The sequence below is a fragment of the Anas platyrhynchos genome, chromosome Z (genome assembly GCF_047663525.1).
Source record: "Anas platyrhynchos isolate ZD024472 breed Pekin duck chromosome Z, IASCAAS_PekinDuck_T2T, whole genome shotgun sequence".
NCBI classification, from domain to species: Eukaryota; Metazoa; Chordata; class Aves; order Anseriformes; family Anatidae; genus Anas; species Anas platyrhynchos.
Genome location: NC_092621.1, coordinates 85,432,501 through 85,451,716, shown reverse-complemented (window position 1 = coordinate 85,451,716; position 19,216 = coordinate 85,432,501). Strand labels below are relative to the sequence as shown.

Sequence of the window (19,216 nt, the reverse complement as noted above, 5' to 3'; positions counted from 1 at the left end):
CTCCCCGTGCCACCACTGTGGCCAGAGCAGGGCAGACAGCACAGGGATAGCTCCCCATGCTGCTCCCCAAGCTGGCCATGCCTCTCCCACTGTCTCAGGCCACCAATGCTGCCATCAGCCTTCTCCCATGTCACGGAAGGGGCAGTCAGGACTTGCACAGCATCCTCCACAGATGCTGTGCCTCACTCTCTGGGAAACCAAAGGAGGTCCTGGGAGCCAGTGACAGGGCACTACAGCACTTGGGGGTGTGCAGGAGAGGCAGGAGGGCCAGGCATTGTTGGGCGTTTTCTGCAGTACCACACATTTAGGAGTAGAGCTGTATGGGCAACACACATGCTTTTTGTTCCTCTGGGGAAGATGCCAACCTGCCTTGATGGCTGTCATCCTCACAGTGCAAGCCATTGCAAAAGCTGAGTTACCTCACCTTGGAAGCCAAAGAATCAGAGAATGGTTTGGGTTGGTAGGAAACTTAAAGATCATCTAACTCCAACCCCAATGACATAGCACCTCTTGCTAGCCCAGGTTGCCCAAAGCCCCATCCAGCCCGGCCTTGGGCAGCTTGTGCTGGTGCCTCACCACCCTTATTGTGACAAATTTCTTCCTTACATGCAGTCTAACCCTACCTACTCTTTGAAACCATGTCCCTGTCCTGTCACTACAGGCCCTAGTATAATGTCTTTCTCCAGTTTTCTTTTAAGACTCCGTTCTGAATTGAAAGGTTTGCAATAGGGTCTCCCTGGAGCCTTCTCTTCTCCCAGCTGAACAACTCAACTCCTTCAGCCTGTCTTCATAGGAAAGGTGCTCCAGCCCTTCATCATCTCTGTGGCCTCCTCTGGACTTCTTCCAATATGTCCATGTTCTTCTTTTGCTGGGAGCTCCAAAGCTGAGCACAGGGCTGCAGGGAGGGTCTCATAACAGGAGAGAAGAGGAGGACAATCCCCTCCCTTGCTCTGCTGGCTACACTGCTTTTGCTGAAGTCCATTATATGGCTGGCTTTCTAGGCTACAGGTGCACATTGATGACCTATGTTGAGGTTTTCATCCACCAGTACCTCCAAGTCATTCTCCACAGGGCTGTACCCAATCCATTCTTCACCAACTCTGTTGATATTGGGGATTGCCCTGACCCACTTTGCAGGACCTTGTTGAACTTCATGTTGAACACATGGTCCCACTTCTCAAGCCTGTCCAGCTCCCTCTGGATGGCATCCCTTCCCACCAGGATATCAACTGCATTGCTCAGCTTGGTGTCATCAGCAGACTTGTTGAGGATGTACACATTCCCACTATCTATTTTATTAATGAATATATTGCATAGCATCGGTTGCAACACAGACACTTGAGGGACAGTACTTGCTACTGGTTTCCATTTAAACATCGAACATTTGACTCTTTGGACGCAGTCACCTGGACAATTCCTTATCCATCTTATAATCCATCCATCAGAATAATCTCTTTCCCATGTAGAGGCATGAATGTGGGGGATTGTATCGAGGGCCCTGCACAAGTCCAGGTAGATGCTGTACCAGTTGCTCTTACCTTGTCCACTGATGCAGTCGGTCCATTGTAAAAAGCCACTAGAGCAGTCAGGCATGTTTTGGCTTTTGTGAAGCCACGGTGGCCATCTCTAACCACCTCCTGGTCTTCCATATGCTTTGACCTGCCTTCCAGGAGGACTTGTTCCATGCTTTTACCGGGCACTGAGAAGAGGCTGACTGGCTGGTAGTTCCCAGGGTCCTCCCTGTTACCCTTTTAAAAAATATGTATGATATTCTCTTTTCTCCATTATCTGGGGACTTCACCTGGCTGTCGTGAGTTTTCAAATATGATGGAGAGTGGCTTAGCAATGGCATCAGCCTAATTCATTCAGGACCCTGGGATGCATCAGGTTGGGTCCCGTGGAGTTTTGTATGTTTGGGTTCCTCAGATGGTTTTGAACCCAATCTTCTCTTGCAATGCACAGCTTGTGCTGGTCTCCATCCCTCATGCTTTCCCCAGATCATTTTGCTTTTGAGGTGACCAGACTTTAAGGAAGGGGATCTGCTTCCTTTGCTTGGTGTGAGCCGGGGCAGCTTTCCTGTCCCCAAAGGGGAGGGTGTGCGACACCATACCTGGGGAGATGCAAGTTTGTGCCAGCTGTGGCATTGCTCTGTCAGTTTGCCCTGGATGGGACCACCCCAGCAGTAGAATCCAAGGGCAGGGGGTGGCACTGGACCTGCTTCCAGGACAAAGGACGCCCCATTTGTCCAGAGATGGGTGACGAAGCTGGTGAGGGGTCTGGAGAACAAGTCCTACGAGGAGCGGCTGAAGGAGCTGGGCTTGTTCAGCCTGGAGAAGAGGAGGCTCAGGGGCAACCTTATTGCTCTCTACAGGGACCTTAAAGGAGGCTGTAGCGAGGTGGGGGTTGGTCTGTTCTCCCACGTGCCTGGTGACAGGACCAGGGGGAATGGGCTAAAGTTGCGCCAGGGGAGTTTTAGGTTGGATCTGAGGAAGAACTTCTTTACCGAAAGGGTTGTTAGACATTGGAACGGGCTGCCCAGGGAAGTGGTGGAGTCACCATCCCTGGAGGTCTTTAAAAGACGTTTAGATGTAGAGCTTAGGGATATGGTTTAGTGGGAACTGTTAGCGTTAGGTCAGAGGTTGGACTCGATGATCTTGAGGTCTCTTCCAACCTAGAAATTCTGTCATTCTGTGATTTCATGGAGTTTCGTCAGGCCCTGTCATGCCCCACTCCGATGTGGTGATGTTCCTAGCAGTGGTCTGGCTGCAGCCTTAGAAACAATGCACTGTACTGTACAGTACCAGACTGTACATCTAAACTATTATTTCCAACATCTCTGGGTTAATTGTAAAACTGTAATACAAAGGACATTGGGGGTTTGCTGGCGTTTAATTTTAATAGCAAGCCAGTGCCCTTTTAATGACATTTTATACATTTAAATTGGGCATGATCCCTTTGGGAACAGTAATTTTATTCATGGAGATTATGTCTAATTTGAATATAAAAACACCACTAAAAAGATATTGGATTTGCTATTTTTCACTTGCAGAAGCTTTGGAGTCCAATCTTCCCAGCTGACCGGGCTGTGATGGATTAAAATAAACAAATAAATAAAAACCCTCCAACAACTTCCAAAAAGCAAAGCGCAGCACAGGAGCCTTGGGCTCCGGACAACCCCTGCCCATCTCCCCTTCCCCACTGTGCTGGTACAGATGGCAGCAGCGACGGCTGGGAGAGCATGGGGGGAAGCCATGGAGTGGCCACAGAGCCACAGCCTCATCTGGCAACGCTGCTCAGGGTCATGTCTGCCCAGCCTCTTGCCCCTTCTGCTGGCCCACAGAAATCCCAGTGGACTGCAGACAGAGTTGTCTGCCTGTTTCCTTGAGGAAAATGGTGTATGACATTGGGTTTTTCCTCTGCATGTCTTCCTGCTTGGCTGCTAACCCACGTAGCGCCTATTACATCCTTTGGCCAGTGTCAACCGAATTGCTGGATCTGCAAGACTCCCAAAAAAGACTCTCTAACAGACGGAAGGTTTGCAGAGGGTGTGCCCTTGACCCCACAGAGGGAAGGGCATGCAGCCCAGCCTATGCTCTGTTTTGGTGGCAGCAGACCCTCTCCCTGGCCTTTTCGCATTAATGCTGACCTACAGATTGAAAGTCAACACGCAGACTCCTCAGAGGAACATTCACCTTGCAGTGCCCAGGGAACAGAAGGGGTCACCTTGCATGCTCGCTGTGTGGAAGAGGCAGCTGCTGTGAAAGGCCCAGAGCGTGAACCAATTACCAGTGTGGGCCACTTTAAGAAGGCTGAATTAGCGCATGGGGTTTTGTGCAGCCCTCCCTGAGCACGGGGCCGTACCCTTCAGCACAGCAGACGATAACGGCACTGACACTGACGTGCACCTTCACAAAGCTGCAGCCTCATCTCCGAGACAGGATAAACTGTTTGGCCTTTGGACAAGATTATTTCTGTTCAGAACAGGATGGTTATCACTTAATTGAAAATAATTATCCAATGCAAATTGGCTTCAAGTTGGCAGGCTGAGTTGAAAAGATGGCCTGTTTCCAAGCTGTCCTGAGGAGAGCTGAGCCAAGCTGCACGATGGCAAGGTGGGAGGCTGGGACTGTCTGTGGGGCTGAGGGTAGAGCACAGGGGGCAGGTATTCTCTCTGTACCATCCTCATCCCACAGGGAAAGTGAGGGGTCCGTCCTGACTTCCCAGAGCTTTCATCAGGAGTGGCACAGAGTACAGCTTTGGAGCTCCTCTTTGCAGGCCTCAGAGTCTTCCCTGCATGGGCAGCATCAACACATCACCAGGAAGACCCAGGCAAGTGGTGTCCTGCTCAGGCACTGGGCAGCAGTGGCCGCCAGCAGACAATACAGAGGTAGAAATGCAGGTATGGCCAGGGCTGGCTCAGAGTTACATGTCACTGTAAACACACTGAGGTCTGATAAGTAATCTGGTGGAAAAGTGTTGGAGAATGCCATAGTACCTACACTGACCCAGTGAGACCAGTGGGAGCATTGTAACTGGCTTCTCCGACAGACCTGCTCCCAAGCATAACAGGGAATGTATTAATGAACCGAGACCCTGTCCTTGGGGGTCTGAACCTGGGATTGCTGCACATGAAGGATGCAGCTGTCCTTCTGCTCTTGGGCTTTTGTGATGATGTGGTGTTGCTGTCCATCTCTGCTTAGTGGGAAGACAGCAGGGCCAGCAGGAGCCCCCAGAGAGGTGCAGGGACTCCTGCTGTCTGGGGCCATCAGAGCCCACTGGGACCACAGCTCACCTCAGTTCTTTGGCTTCCCATTCAAGGAGAAATGCAGAGCAACCGCCTATGCTGGCAACCTCCCGTTCTGATTTACCCTCCTCCTTCTCACGTGTATGCCTCTTCTTTAAGAACTAGGGTTCTGCCACTGTGGACTTACACCCATGAGCTCTTCATGGCCATTCTGCCCTTGTTGTTTTCTCCTCTCCCTTTTCTCTTTTTCTGCCTGAACAGGTTTGGATTAGACAAGACTTCCCTGAATGTACACAATGCCTCTGCCAATGCACAAATACGCTAGAGAATTCTGAGTTTCCACACCATTTTTTATATGATTTGACCAGACTGGTACAAGGTTAATTAAAAAAAAAAAAAAGTTTAAATGTGGTTTCATCAGAACTGTAAAATGCTTCTGCAAGAATCTCTGTCAGGACTTCATAAAGGTGATAGTGTACTTTAACTGGCAAAGCACAATTAGACACAGTCAAATATTGTCGTGGTTAAAGACTATTAATTTTCCTTACATTTGTCATGAATTAATTTTTTTCTGGCTATATAAACAGTGTTTCCTTTATGAATACAACTGCTTCCTTTACATTGAAAAATTAAATTTGCTTTGATAATGAACTGAGTTGCTAATAATCATTTTGCAATGCAAAGAAGTGCAATTACTGGCTGTCATGCCTCACAGTGCCCCAGCCAGTTGTAACTATCTGAAAGTCGGCTTCTCTACCAGTGAACACCGCCAAGCATTACGTGGGGCCAAGAGACAAAACCCAGGCCAGCTGGGTGGTGGTGCAGAGCCAGGGGCCCGCATGCTCTCAGTTGGCACCGCCTGTGCCCCAAGCACACGCAGCTGGAAGCCAGGGGGGATGCACAGCTGTGCCATGGTCTCTGTGAGATGGACTAAGCAGGTTTCTGCTTTGCCAAGGTCACCCCTCCAGCTGGCTGTGGGGCTTTTTGTGCCACTGCTGGTTTTCCCACTGCTGCAGTGGTTCTCCTACCTGGGAAGCACTGCTGAGGGAGAGGCAAACTGTTTGGTGAGCTGTGGAAGCTCCAGATGGTGAATTCCTGTTACGGCAAGGGGCTTGGGAAGACTATGCCCATGCAATGAGTCTTTCTTTCCCTCTCCAGGACATCTTCATCCATGCCAGAGGACACAAGCAGAGGTGATGTGCAGCCACTAGCCTTTGTCTTCTTGGTTCAGTCTTCTGTAGCGATGGAGCAGCACTGGCACTCCTCTGGAAGTTCCTCAGGCACCCACACTGCTGTGAGTACATTTACCTGTCAGGGCACTCACAGGTTAAGCGTTAATCTGACTTCCCATGGCTTTTCCTCATCCATGTGAAAGACAAAGAAGTAGGACTTTTTAGGTATCAAGCCAGCACTCCAACAGTGCTGCGGAGGGGTATAATCGTCACACAGCATGCAGTTTAGGTAGTGACACCTTTGCCTTTCAAACATATTTTTAAAATTTTAAAAGTGCAGAACGTGTGGATGTGTTTTTAAAAATATACTGCTATTATTTTATAGCTTGATGTTGACTTTGTTCTTTTGTTGAAAGTAAATCATTAAAGGGAAAATTGTAAGACAAAATGAAAAACCATAGTGCATAGAAAATCCACCAGGAGTTCAATAGAAACCTCTTAACATGCAAGCAAAGAGGACGGGAAGGATAAAAGCTTTGCTTGGCCTGCTTCGCCATGTACTGAATTTCTCATACAGTGGGTTTCTTAGAGCTTATGTTCTTCCTAAGCCCTAAAGAACATGATAAAGATGAATTTTTAGAGCACCTAGTGATTAGGAAGTCACAGTGCTGGAGACAGGCTTTCATGATGATGTTACTCCTCTTGCTTTAGCATTGCTTTAGAAACTGCATCCAATTACAATGGTAGCAGCAATTCATTGAGCAGCCTCATCAATGTGGGCAGCTTCCCTCACTGGTTTGTTAGCTTGAAGTGTGGTATTTTGCCTTGTTTAATAGCTCCTGAACAGAGAGGCTCCCACCCAGAGGACACCTGAGAAGGCTTGCATCACCAGTAACCCTGCTCCTGACACCAGCCGTGTGGTTAGCATGCCTGCCAATAAAGCAAACATCCATAATATGAAAGCAGGCTGTTAACGTACACCCCTGCCCCCTTCTCTCTCCCCCTCTCTGGCTTTAGGCTGTGGGGATGCCCCCTGTTAGGGTGACAGGGCATTAGCATTACCAAGATGCAGGTCCTGAGCCAACAGGAGGTATGGGGAGCACACCCTGACAGGGTTCTTGGGCCCACCAGCGGTGCCAAGGCCCACATGCGGGGTTGCCAGGAGATGGTGACACTGGTCCTGGGAGTGGGAAGTGTAACGGCACCAGGAGTGCTGTCTATAGAGGCAGGCAGCTACCAGCCCTAAGGGGGTCTTAGACTGGAGCTGCTGCTGGGTGGCAAAACCTGTGGTCCCTCAGTGGGCAGGGGCACCTCCGCTGTTGTCTTCTTCCTCTGAGCAGTGACTGAGTGACTCCTGTTCTTCTATGTAAATCCCGAGTCTAGGTTATGCTTGTATCTTGCACCGGTTGATAAGATTTTGACCCAATCTGCAGGGGTCCAGGTGACTGAAAAACCTGTGTAACTAGTAATTCTACTGTAGTTCTAGAAATTCTGTGCAGCTATCAGCTATGCTAGGTGCTGGAAATTGTAGATAATAAAGTATGCTGGTTATTATTATTATTGTTATCGTTAATATTTTTAATAATAACAAGAAAAATAACAATAACAATAGTAATAATAACCACAAACCCATGGCCTGCCCTCATTCTGCCAAAGATCCATAAAGCAGCTGACTGTCCTCCGTAATGTTGGGTGATGCTTGCACTGAAGCAAAAGAGGGGACAATCTTTAATTCGGATTATCATTTCAACTCACTCCTCAAATAATCTTCCAAGCAGATGCACACAGTGTGAGCTAAATTCAGCCCCTTTAAAATCAGGAACAGTCCCTTTGCTGGCTTTGGATCATGCTCTTTGCACCCTCACTGCAGTACATTTCACAGAATCACAGAATCACACAGAATCACAGAATTTCTAGGTTGGAAGAGACCTCAAGATCATCGAGTCCAACCTCTAACCTAACACTAACAGTCCCCACTAAACCATATCCCTAAGCTCTACATCTAAACGTCTTTTAAAGACTTCCAGGGATGGTGACTCCACCACTTCCCTGGGCAGCCCGTTGCAATGCCTAACAACCCCTTTGGTAAAGAAGTTCTTCCTCAGATCCAACCTAAAACTCCCCTGGTGCAACTTTAGCCCATTCCCCCTCGTCCTGTCACCAGGCACGTGGGAGAACAGGCCAACCCCCACCTCGCTACAGCCTCCTTTAAGGTATCTGTAGAGAGCAATAAGGTCGCCCCTGAGCCTCCTCTTCTCCAGGCTGAACAAGCCCAGCTCCCTCAGCCACTCCTCGTAGGACTTGTTCTCCATGTAGTAAGAGAGGCAGGTGAGGGTGTTTGGAAGATCATCTGCAAGGAATGGGTGAGGAAGATGAAAATCTCTGACCCAGACCCCAACTCTGCTGCCTCTGAGGGGGGGATTAAGCATGTAGGCCTTAGAAGGACCAAAGCAGTGCAGCAGATCCACTTCTTGTGCCATAGTGAGAAAATAGTCCTCAAACAGCATGGCTTTTACCCGTCCTGCTGTGCTCTGGTGGGAAATAGCCCTTTTCCATTTCTTTTTTGGCTAGTCTGAAAACAAAATGAAGTGTTATTCAGACAAATAGGTCTTAGGGTTTCTAGAGCGGGGAGGCACCATTGTCCTCTGAGCTATGTTTAATGAAGAAGACCAAAGCCAGGGAGCTCCATTGCAAGGCACAGCAAAGCCCCATAATGCCATGTAAATCACTTGCAGAAAAATACTACTTCTTGGCCGAGATGGAGAACTGAAAGCTCTGCATGCTCAGCCAAGTCTGCAGAGCCAGAGGTGTAGCTCTTGCCCGTGTGATGGTATTAACAGAGGCTGGGGCCGTGTCTGCTCTTGGCTCCTGGCTGTGCAGACAGGCCTTGGGCGCAAGCATCTGTCCAGGCTCTGGCTCTGCACCAATAAAACAGGGAGATAATCCCTCCCTTCTCATCCCACCAGCCTGGGAGGGGGCCAGCATTCTTCCTCAGCATCCATCTGGGCAACATCAGGACATTCAGCCCCACCGCTCCACACTGCAGTCTCTGCCTGGGCAGGGCTGGGACACATCTCCTTGCTGTGGTACCCTGATGCTGCAACTACCTCAAGAGTCAAAGCTTTGATGCAGGGACCTCCCAGGGGCAAACAGTCTCACTGGATGGTGAACTGATGGAGAACAGTCCAGCAGAGAATGACTTAGCAATACTGCAAAATCAGGTATGAACAGGCAATGTGTGCTGGCAGCCCAGAAAGCCACCCGTACCCTGGGCTGCACCAACAGCAGCGTGGGCAGCGGGGCAAGGGAGGGGATTGTCCCCCTCTGCTCTGCTCTCAGGAGGTCCCACCTGGAGCCCTGCGCTCAGCCCTGGGGCCCCCAACACCATCAGGACATGGACCTGTTAGAGAGAGTCTTGAGGAGGGCCACAGAGATGAAGGAGGGCTGGAGCATCTTTCCTAAAAAGACAGGCTGAGAGAGCTGGAGTTGTTCAGCCTGGAGAAGAGGAGGCTCTGGGGAGATGTCATTACAAGCCTTTCAACATGGGAAGAAGTCTTACAACAAAGACACATTTAATTACTTTCTAATGCTCACAAGTATCCTGTGGAGATGTGCACCTCAAATCACAGTACTTCTTCCTTCTTCAACGTTGCTGTGCAGTGACTGCAACAAATGATACACCAAATACTCTCTTCTCCCCTCTTCACTCCTGGGACAACTGCCCCCATTACTGAACAAGACTCTGACCTTTTGATCCATCCATCTCGTCTCCTCCACACAGTCTGGGCTGAGCTACTGCCATTTATTTATTCACGCAATGTAGGTTTCCTTACGCTGCTTTACCAGTGCACATCAACTGTGACCTTGATACACTATCCTCTCCAGGGATAAGTATGTTTTTCACTCCCAGGCATCTCTGGAGTAAAGAGTGACAGTTCCTTTAAGGAGGGGAAAAATAGCAGGTGGGGGGAATGACAGGCTGAAGTACATTTTAGTTTAATAGGATAACATGGAGCTTGATGAAAGTAGCCCCATCTTCAAGTCACCTGGTACAGAACGGGATTTTAATACTGTGCTTTCCTTTCACTAGTCCCTAATGTAGCAATATTTTGGTGGTGGAAAATACATCAACCCTTTTTGTCATGTTCCTTATTGTGTCCTTTTCATCTAATCCAAAAACATTTTCAACTTTATTATTTTTGCACTAAGTTCTGTAAAATTAATTTGTTGTTTGACAGAAAACCTACTGATACTTATGGGAGGCACGGATTACCGGTGACAGCCTGCTGGTGCTGAATGCAAACTATTTTGTTTCAAGTAGCACAAGGAAGAGACCTATGAGTGGAGCCCTGCAGCATGGCCACGAAAAGCCGAGCACATAGCCCGGACACATAGTATGGGTTCTCCAGCAGGTAAGCAAAGATGATTTCCTTCCCTGTTCACGCAGGGTTTATTGACTGGGAGTGGGGAACACAGTCACTCATGGCTGGGTGTATGCAGCATCCGACACATCCCTCTCCTGCAGCATGGTTCCTGCTGCAGTCCTGCTGGCTAGCAGGAGACAAATCCTTCTTATTACATTCTTCCACATGTAATAACGCTCCAGCGCTCAGTGTGAGGGAAGGTTTCAAAGCTGGAGCTCAATACACTGATTATGATATGTAAGGAAATGAGTTTGAGGCACCCCAGTGCTAACCTAGGTTGGAGACCAGTCATTGCAGGCATGACGGTCCAATACACCTGGTGGGATGTAAACTGTCTTGGTTCTACTACTGTCAATTCCAGTAGTGTCTGGCCATGGACATGTCTGCCCCCACTCTGCCCAGCGGCAGAGCAGGACACTGCTGCAGGATCCATCTGCTCAGAGATTACTAAAGAAAGGGTTCTCAGCAGTCCCTCCACTCACCTGCTTCCTCAGTGATCTGTCTTCTCCAGCTTACACGCATGTTTGTTCAGCTCCTACTTCAAAACCCCATGGGGTCTTGCTGGTCTCATGTCAATGAACCTCATAGAAACAACTCAGCATGGACTCCTGGCTGATTTAACTCCAGTTACAGTAGCCACACACCTTCATTTTAGAGGGAAGAGTTACAGAACACTCTCAGTCATTTCACATGAGAATACCACCTTGGATTGCACACTGGCAACCTGAAGACATCTACATGTACATGTATATCTCTTAAACACACTGCTGTCCATGGTACTGTGTGTCAGTGTATATGTAAATTATAATTATTCCACTATCATCACATTGTCTGTGCATCCAGACAATTCCTTATCCACTGACTCGTCCATTCATGTCTCTACAATTTACAGAGAAGGATGTTGAGTGGGACAGTATCAAATGCTTTGCACAACTCCAGGTAGATGACATCAGTTGCTCTTCTCAATTAATTAAATTACAAATTATTTAAACATAAATATACAAAGAAAAAAAGAATGTGTATAGCAGCCTTCATTACTAGCGTGTCAGTATTAATATTTTTATACTTTTATACTCTGAGTATAAAAGTGTTGAGTGTTTTTAACACGTAAAATCGTTCCATTGCCAGTCACCTCTGACACTGCTAACACATCAGCACAATCGGCCATTGCATAATGCCTGGATGAAGCGTACATTGCACTTCCTAGTAGCTTTCTTAGCAAATGAGGAACTGAATATCAGAGTGAAGGTATTCAGAGGCAGAGACTCAGAGATCTCCATGGGGAATGTCTCAAGAGGCATGCTACCCACGTGAGTCCCAGAGAAACATTCCTCTGGTGTTCATGGTTAACAGTGACTGTCTGCTTCCTTTTACAGCACACAACACAGCATCTGTAAAGCCCGTCATAAACAGACTGAGGACTCATCTCCCTCTCTTAGATGCTATTGCAGTTTGCCAGTTTCTCCTTTGTCTCTTGGACACTGTTGGAAACACAGCTGCTTCAGTTTTGTGGGAATGAAACAGAAAACTCCCTGTTCTTGACGTTCTTCATGGTGGACCTGAAAAGCCTCTGGAGCATGGACACAATATTGTACAGCGAATAGAATGATGAGGCCACAATTTCACTGAGTCATTTTTACCTTAGACCAAAAGCAAGCCAAGCCAAATCAACCAACCAAGCAAGCAAGCAACCAACCAAAAACACTACCGAATATTTGCTTCAAAAACAGTAAAGAAAATAATTCTGGGGGATTCCCTAAAATATACCTAACCACAGCTAAGGGCAGTTCTCCATTCTCTGTTTTCATACTTAGGTGTTTTCTAATTATCTCTGGAGGCAGAACAACCAGTAATATGCAATGTTCTGTGGGAATACCCTACACTTCTGTCCAAAGAAGTGCTAGGGGACAGAATTGCAAGGACAGAGTCTCCTGAGCTTTTACTCACCTCAAGATGACTTTGCTGGCCATGTCATTAAACTGACGCATCAGAAAAGTTGGAGTTGACCTCAATACTTAATCCAAAACAACTCTTCTTCCCTACCTACCAGTCTGCATGCTGTTATAGTTCAAGGCTGCTGGAGACTTCTGTTCAAATGCAACAGTGAACTCATAAGTAAAAAGGGATGCAAAACACAACAGATGGGTTGAGTTTCAACGTTCGGGGAGAGTCTTATTAGGAGTGGATTTATTCATTTTTTTAAATTAGGGCTAAATGTGATTTATTTTTTAAATAACAAAACAAAGTTTTCAATCAAGTAATGGATGAATTTAAGCAAAAATAAATTTCAGTTGCCAAGTAGGATGCACTTAGGCAAAACTGGGCATTAGCTTCCCAAGTATTATGTAAGTTTAGGTCTGCTCCAAACACCTCAGAGGAATTGATACAGCCACTGAAGTTCTAGTGTTTTTGGTGGGGGCCTTGCCATAAAAAAAGCTGATGAATTCAAGGAGTGTGAAATAGCACTGGCAGAAAGACTGATGCCATTTTTTTCTAGTGTAGTTACCCTTCAGCTGTCTCCTCCTCAGACACAGCCTTGCATTTGTACCAGTTACAAATTCCTGCCGATTTTGAAACACAAGAGTAGCCAAAGGCCCATGTCTTAGTAAGCAGTAAGACGTGACATGTACGTTTGTGAAAATGTGCTGTTAGTTACTATCTCTTGATTAGCAAAAGTGGTGTCATACATGATGTATGTACACGTCATACATCAGTAACGGATAGGTCATATCTTATTGGAAACCAGAAGATCTCTTGTCAAGGATGATGTATTTCCACATCAAGAAAGAGAAGCAGGTATCGTCTTAGGTAGTTCTGCTTGCCAATGCAAGACAACCTAGAACAAACCAACATTTATTGGATATCTCTCATGTAAAGGTTTATTTGGATTATTAATTTGATCAAACATTTACTGTTACAAAGCTTTTAACAACATAACTGTTCAACTCCAGAGTACAAAAATAACTGTCTTAAAAAAATTAAATTACTAAATTTTAGCACATTTATGTCTGGAATCAAATACACTTTTCATGCTCTGCTCTCATTTCTGCAGAAACAACTTTCACACCAAGGGGAGCAAGGACATATTTGAAATGTAAACTCTGTTCTCTTTTCTCAGCTGCTTTCTCCTGCTGTGCTGACTAGTCAGCAACGACAGGGAATGGGCTCACTCAGACCTCACCTGTGCTTGGCACCCAGTTCTGTGGCACTGATGGTGGTAGACTTCTGGCATCGCACTGTGAAGTGGGGACTGGCATATCCCAAACTGCGAGGCTACAAGTTCACAGAACCTTTTCAGGAGGGACAGAACTGGAGTGCTGAGAACGTACTCAGCTGTGCGTTGGAGGGGACTGAGTGACTGAGGAGAACATCCATATCCCCATGTCTGCACTGACTCCCCCTAATGCGAAAGCCTCTCTGCAGCATCAGGTCTGACGGATTGCACTGCTGAGAAGCAGATCCTGCTCTGACGGGTAAAGCAATATCTCACCAGTAAAGAAAGAAAGCCTACCAAACCCTGCATGAGCACCCTTCCTCCTCCCCACCCCCTCCCATTAGAAGCAAACAAAATAAAATTACAGCCTACCCTGGGATTGCTGAAAAGTGAGTCATTCCAGACACGAGCGTTAAACCCCCCCTTATCAAGTGAACAGTTCACGACAGACAAAGCATCCCTTTTGGGAACAGAGATGGATGCTTCTCGTGTGACTTGTACCTGGGCATGACCACCCAGATTCAGACATATTTTAATTTGTTTTTTAAAGAGGGACAAAAATAAACAACAGGCAGAGCCAGAGCTAGTAAACAGCAGTGCTGCCCATCCACTTCCTCATCAGCAGAAGGATTTCTGTTTAGACTTTTTCCTCCTCTGTTTTATGAGGAATAAATTCTCATCGATATCAGGACCAGCATCTTTCTGTTTTTTCCTTTTCTTCTTCCTTTTAGCAGCTTCCAGAAACTCCTGGGCATACTCTGTCTTGCTGCCATGTGCCTGGAAAATGGACTTGTGATGTTTTTTGCGGCCCTTAGATGTCTGCTTTTCATACCCCCTAGGGAAGTCTTCCTCCATCTTGTGGCCCCTATCAACATCTCTTCTGTGTTTCTTTGCTCTATGTTTGTCTGCCTGGGACTTCCTTGTCTTTCTGTGATGCTCGTGATCTTTGTTATGTTTACCATGTTCTTTACAAGGCTTTTTCTTTTTCTTATGGCTGTATCCCCCATGTTTTTCTTCCTGCCATGGTATCTCTGACTGTAGTGGCAGAAGGCCGGCTTCTTGTAGTTCTGTAAAACAGATCATCTTATTTCAGAAAAGCTAAAACCCAGTGCCCGAGCCATCAGAACTTTCTCTGTGTATAGAGTCAGTACAGCCACCTGTTGTCTCTAACAATTTTTTTTCATGGTGTTTCTTTTTTCTGTCAACAGACAAGAATCTTAACAAATTACAGTCTAATCCTGCTAGATTATCACAACTTTAATATTAGTGGATTTTTAGAATTGAACCATGTGACAACACTCACACTCAGTTACTTTGACACAATAAATTTCCATGACAGACAGGTGAATAAAGTCACAATTCTTTTGCTACCCCAGACTACATTTTCCAATTCCTATAGCTTTTCCCAAATCACAAAAATAATCCTGCAGTATTTCAGAAAGTAGCAAGCACAAAAGAAAATATTTAAAAGAACTGAAAACCAAACAGATCTCCCCAAACATGCCATACCTGCAATCTTTCTTTTTAATCTGTTTGCTCTCCTCTTGATATCGCAGTCGTCATCATAGTAGTGGATGAATGGAGAAGTGGGGAACATGCTCCCATGCATCCGCTTTTCTAAGCACTCCTGCAAAACACATTTTAAATCAGTGTAGATGTGGCTGAGTTTTATGGTAAAGGAAACAGGCTGGATTCTGCAGGTGTTGGTCTGTACCTATGGAGGATGTGGCAAACAATTCTTTAAACACTGATAATTTTAGAGTTCCAACAGTCCTTCCTGCATGCAAGACACATTCCATGAGACAAACTGTAGTCCTCTTGCAGCACATGGAAGGATTCTCATGTCTTACCACAATTTATACAGACATATAGCAGTCTTAAAAGCAGGGGACTAAAAGGAGGCAAACATGAATTAAAAAGGAGGCAAATTAGGAAATGCATTGTTAGATCTCAGGAACAAGGCTATCCTGCCAATAGCCGGGCCAAGTTCCACCACCACCACCTGCTTCCACTGCTTCTTATTGCTCCCTCTGGTCTCACAGCACAACCACGTGCCTTGTCTCTTTGAAAGCCAAATACCTCTAATTGCAGGAGAACTTTTTAAACTTATATAATTTCAGGGCAGAGTATGGGGGCATCCTTTTCACACAGCAAGAACTGCATGACTATGCTTGTTATCTGTCGCCCTTTGTAGTATCATGTCTCTTCTTCTTGGACACTGCCCAAATCTAATGAACTCTGGGTCTGGACATTCCCAAGAAACTTTCAGGAGCTTTCGGTCACCATGTCTCCACCATAAGCTTTCCTTCCAGTGTTTACTACTTCTACCATACCATAACTCTAGCCCTCCCTTTCCCTGTGTGTCCTCCTGTGTCCTCCCCTTTCCTTTTCAGAGACACAATACATCAAAAATGCATTTCATGTATGTCATATTTCTCAGTTTTTATTTGCTCTTTGCTTGGCTGAAATTATATGAAGAATCATATTATTCTTTGTGGTGTCTGCAAAAAAGGTACCGTTAGATTAAGTGGCAATGGATCATCTCCACGTGCATGGAGGAGTGTGGACAAGCAAAGGCAGCTCAAAGCTGGAGCCCATGTCTGCAAGCTCCACTCCTACCAGGCTGTGAATTCAGGCTGAAAGGGACCTAGGAGAGGGTGTTTAAGTCCACCCGTCACCTGATGCTGTTCTCAGTAGCTATCCATATGAGATATACATACCCTAGAAGACAGAAAATCTTTCACTGTAAACACCTTAACCACTCAGCTACAGTGGACACCCAGCATGTGCTGCAAAGAAACATCCTCTCTCACCTTTCCCAGGTCCTCCATTTACCTCTTCAGATTTAAGAGGAGAGGAAAGTAGTGAAATGACACTTGCAATACCTGTTTTATGTGAATTAAACTTAAGAGTGGCCTTTAGGAAGGGCACAAGGCTGTCTACCTTGAATAAAAGGAAGAAAATTATCCCTAAACATTGCCAAGGAGGTTACTGAAAATAACACAGATTAGCTTTACACGGGAGTATGCAAAGATTTATTCTTCTTTCTGTGATATCTGTGAAATGCAGGGTTTGAGACGCTGCTTGGGCTGCAGAAGTACAGCCTTTGCATTATTTTTTATGCTGTTAATTTGTTGACATTAGTGAATGAAATGAGCATACCACCAAAATCAGAACTCGTATTTTCCTTTGTTACTTCACCTCACTGAAAAATCAACTCAGCAGTGTCTGTGCGCTGCTATATCCTCCTCTTCCAAGTAAGCTGCCACTGCTGCCATACACTTTGTACTGCTAAACACTTTTGGCACAGTCTTCACCATTGGAGGTAACGTACAGAGGACGGAAAGGAGAGCCTGCTACCAACCTGCAGGAGAAATTTATGTGTGATTGGCATATTAGGATGTGATTGCAAGGCACATCTGCAGGTACCGTATATTTTTTTATCTCTGCTGCCTTAAAACTTGCTGCAGCCTGAATAATGCCATAGGCTGTCGCTGATTGATTTACTTTCCCTCTTACCTTTACTGCATGAATTCAGACACTGATTCTGAGCTCACTTTTCTTAGCCAGTGAGAGGTACAAATCTCAAATGCATTGCCTGTTCAGCTGGGTCACCATAAAGATGAACATACAGACCCTCCAGTCCAATTTCTTCAGCCATTTGTGTAAAGAAGGTTTAGTGATTTGAAGGCAAATACTTGGTTACCATTGCATAATGCAATGTGCACCATGGATGTTTTTCTGTGAGCATATTGGAAGATCTCATGAGTGGTTCTGCCTTCCTGTGTTATTACCAACTTCTTCATTTTCATTCAGTCATCGCCGAGGCTACTTCTGCTCCTTGTATGCTATTAAAAATACTACTTTACCTTCTTTAAACTTTGATAGCTGTAAAATGTTGACTGTGAGTCATTTTATGCCCTTACTCATTTTATACAGCTTCTACCTTTTCCATCAAAGTAATGACTATCATCTCTTCCCACATATTTACTAATCATTTTTAAAGCAGTCTTATTTGTAACCATGTATTGCTGCTTTCCTCAAATGCCATTTTTTGAGAGCTTACTGAAATACTCCTTACCCATTGCCAGCAATCAGTCTCATTTTTTGTTCAAGCCTGGCAATTCGGTTGTTATTATATAAGCTCATTTTAGTGTATATACTACTTGTAATGGTTTTGTTCTGTTTTTGTTTAACAGGATTGGTTTCAGTCCTTCAAAAAGGTTTTATCCTTCAAAAAAGAGTTTTATCAATTCAAGTCTTGAATACAAGCTAGTTTGTGTGACTAAAGGTCTCACACGGTCACCAAATATGTAGCCAGTCTTAAGGAAACACCTTGCACCTGAGGTTGAAGATCTGTATTCACATATCATAGCCAAGGTAGTGCCTGTATTGCTTGCAGTGCTTACAGGTAATGTCACGCTGCTGACACATTTCTTACCTAGCTTGGATTGCAAGAGCTGCTTACTTCCTGGCTCTTCCAAGCCATCTCTGAGAACTGGAACACACCCATAATGTACATGATGGTCTCATATCACTCAAAGAGGAAGTAACACTAATTTTCTGGAATATTTGTGTTTGCTGGACTTATTTCATAAAAATAACTAATTTTGGTTTCAGATATTTGCAGGTACAGAGCTACACTTCTCATGATAGGAGGCTAAGCAAAGGTGATAAACATTAGGAACCAATCCCATAGGATGCAGCACACCTCCATTTTTTACTGCTCATAATGTCCACCTCCACCACGTTTTGTACCTTACAGAAGACTGACATTAAGTTCAATTCAGCTACAAATTAAGGTCCCTCAAAAGCAGGCAAATGGAAAATTCCTAAAATGGAAATTCACATAGTTGGGTTGATTGTGGTGATTGTGGTACCTTACATGATGGAGAACATGGCAGCAAGGCACTACTATTTCACTTCATGAACCGTGGAAAAAACAGGAAAAAATATAGCTCTGCTTTGTAACTGTCCATTTTCCAATGAATATTTTTTTCTCCCAACAGTCCAATTTTGACTTAGGCTTTAAAAAAACAAATCAATAACCTGACATAGTAACTCTTTGTTTTCTCTATGTCTTTAAAATTAGATGTGTGAAATCACTGTACGATGGCCTCCACTGATTTCAACATTACAAACTCACAAATGTTTCATTAGAGCATCCCTTTGTATAGCATTAGCTTGACTCTTCCTGCTCCTTTCTCCAGACATGATCTATATAAGAGTGATGAATTTCTGCTCCAGGGATGCAGTCAACACTGAGGTAGAGGTTGCTGAGACTTACATATCCAAAATGTCCTTTCCGGGAACAGTTGTAGCAGTACACTACAGCCGACTGCTCAGAGTGAGAACTGGCTGCCTTGATTGGTCCTGGTTTTGTCTGTAAGATGGAAATTGGTGAGAATTAGGTCTGGCAGTTTTCCGAATACTGAATTAAAAATAAATTAAAATTACATAAATATAATTTTATTATGTTTAAATCAATATATTCCTGCTTGCTGTTGGAATATTAAGTTTGAAAAATAATGAAGTTGCTCATATTACTGCAATTATACAGAACAATTTAACCCTGAGCATCACAAATGAGGTGGGAAGAGGCATCCTCAGTAACTGTTCTGCCTAGCCAAGTATGAGAAACCCTACTACTTTCAGTATTACA

General features: G+C 45.3%; 1 protein-coding gene and 1 long non-coding RNA gene across 7 annotated transcripts in view; one reads left to right on the top strand and one right to left on the bottom strand.

Moving 5' to 3' along the window:
- Positions 1–5,736: 5,736 nt before the first annotated feature.
- On the top strand, positions 5,737–13,199 carry LOC106017935 (uncharacterized). Its single transcript, XR_001191712.5, has 4 exons — positions 5,737–5,808; positions 5,903–6,038; positions 10,155–10,328; positions 11,717–13,199. It is a non-coding gene; the product is annotated as an uncharacterized lncRNA (long non-coding RNA).
- A 2-nt stretch (positions 13,200–13,201) lies between these two features.
- The window catches only part of ZCCHC7 (zinc finger CCHC-type containing 7), a 114,811-nt gene continuing 108,796 nt past the window's right edge, over positions 13,202–19,216 (bottom strand). For all 6 annotated transcript variants that reach the window (XM_038170247.2, XM_038170248.2, XM_038170252.2 and 3 more), the window contains 3 exons: positions 18,842–18,937; positions 15,064–15,181; positions 13,202–14,621 (listed from right to left, as the gene is read on the bottom strand). In XM_038170247.2, the coding sequence (XP_038026175.2) occupies positions 14,173–14,621; positions 15,064–15,181; positions 18,842–18,937 (663 nt within the window). In that variant the 3' untranslated portion in view covers positions 13,202–14,172. The remainder of the gene's footprint in view (positions 14,622–15,063; positions 15,182–18,841; positions 18,938–19,216) is intronic.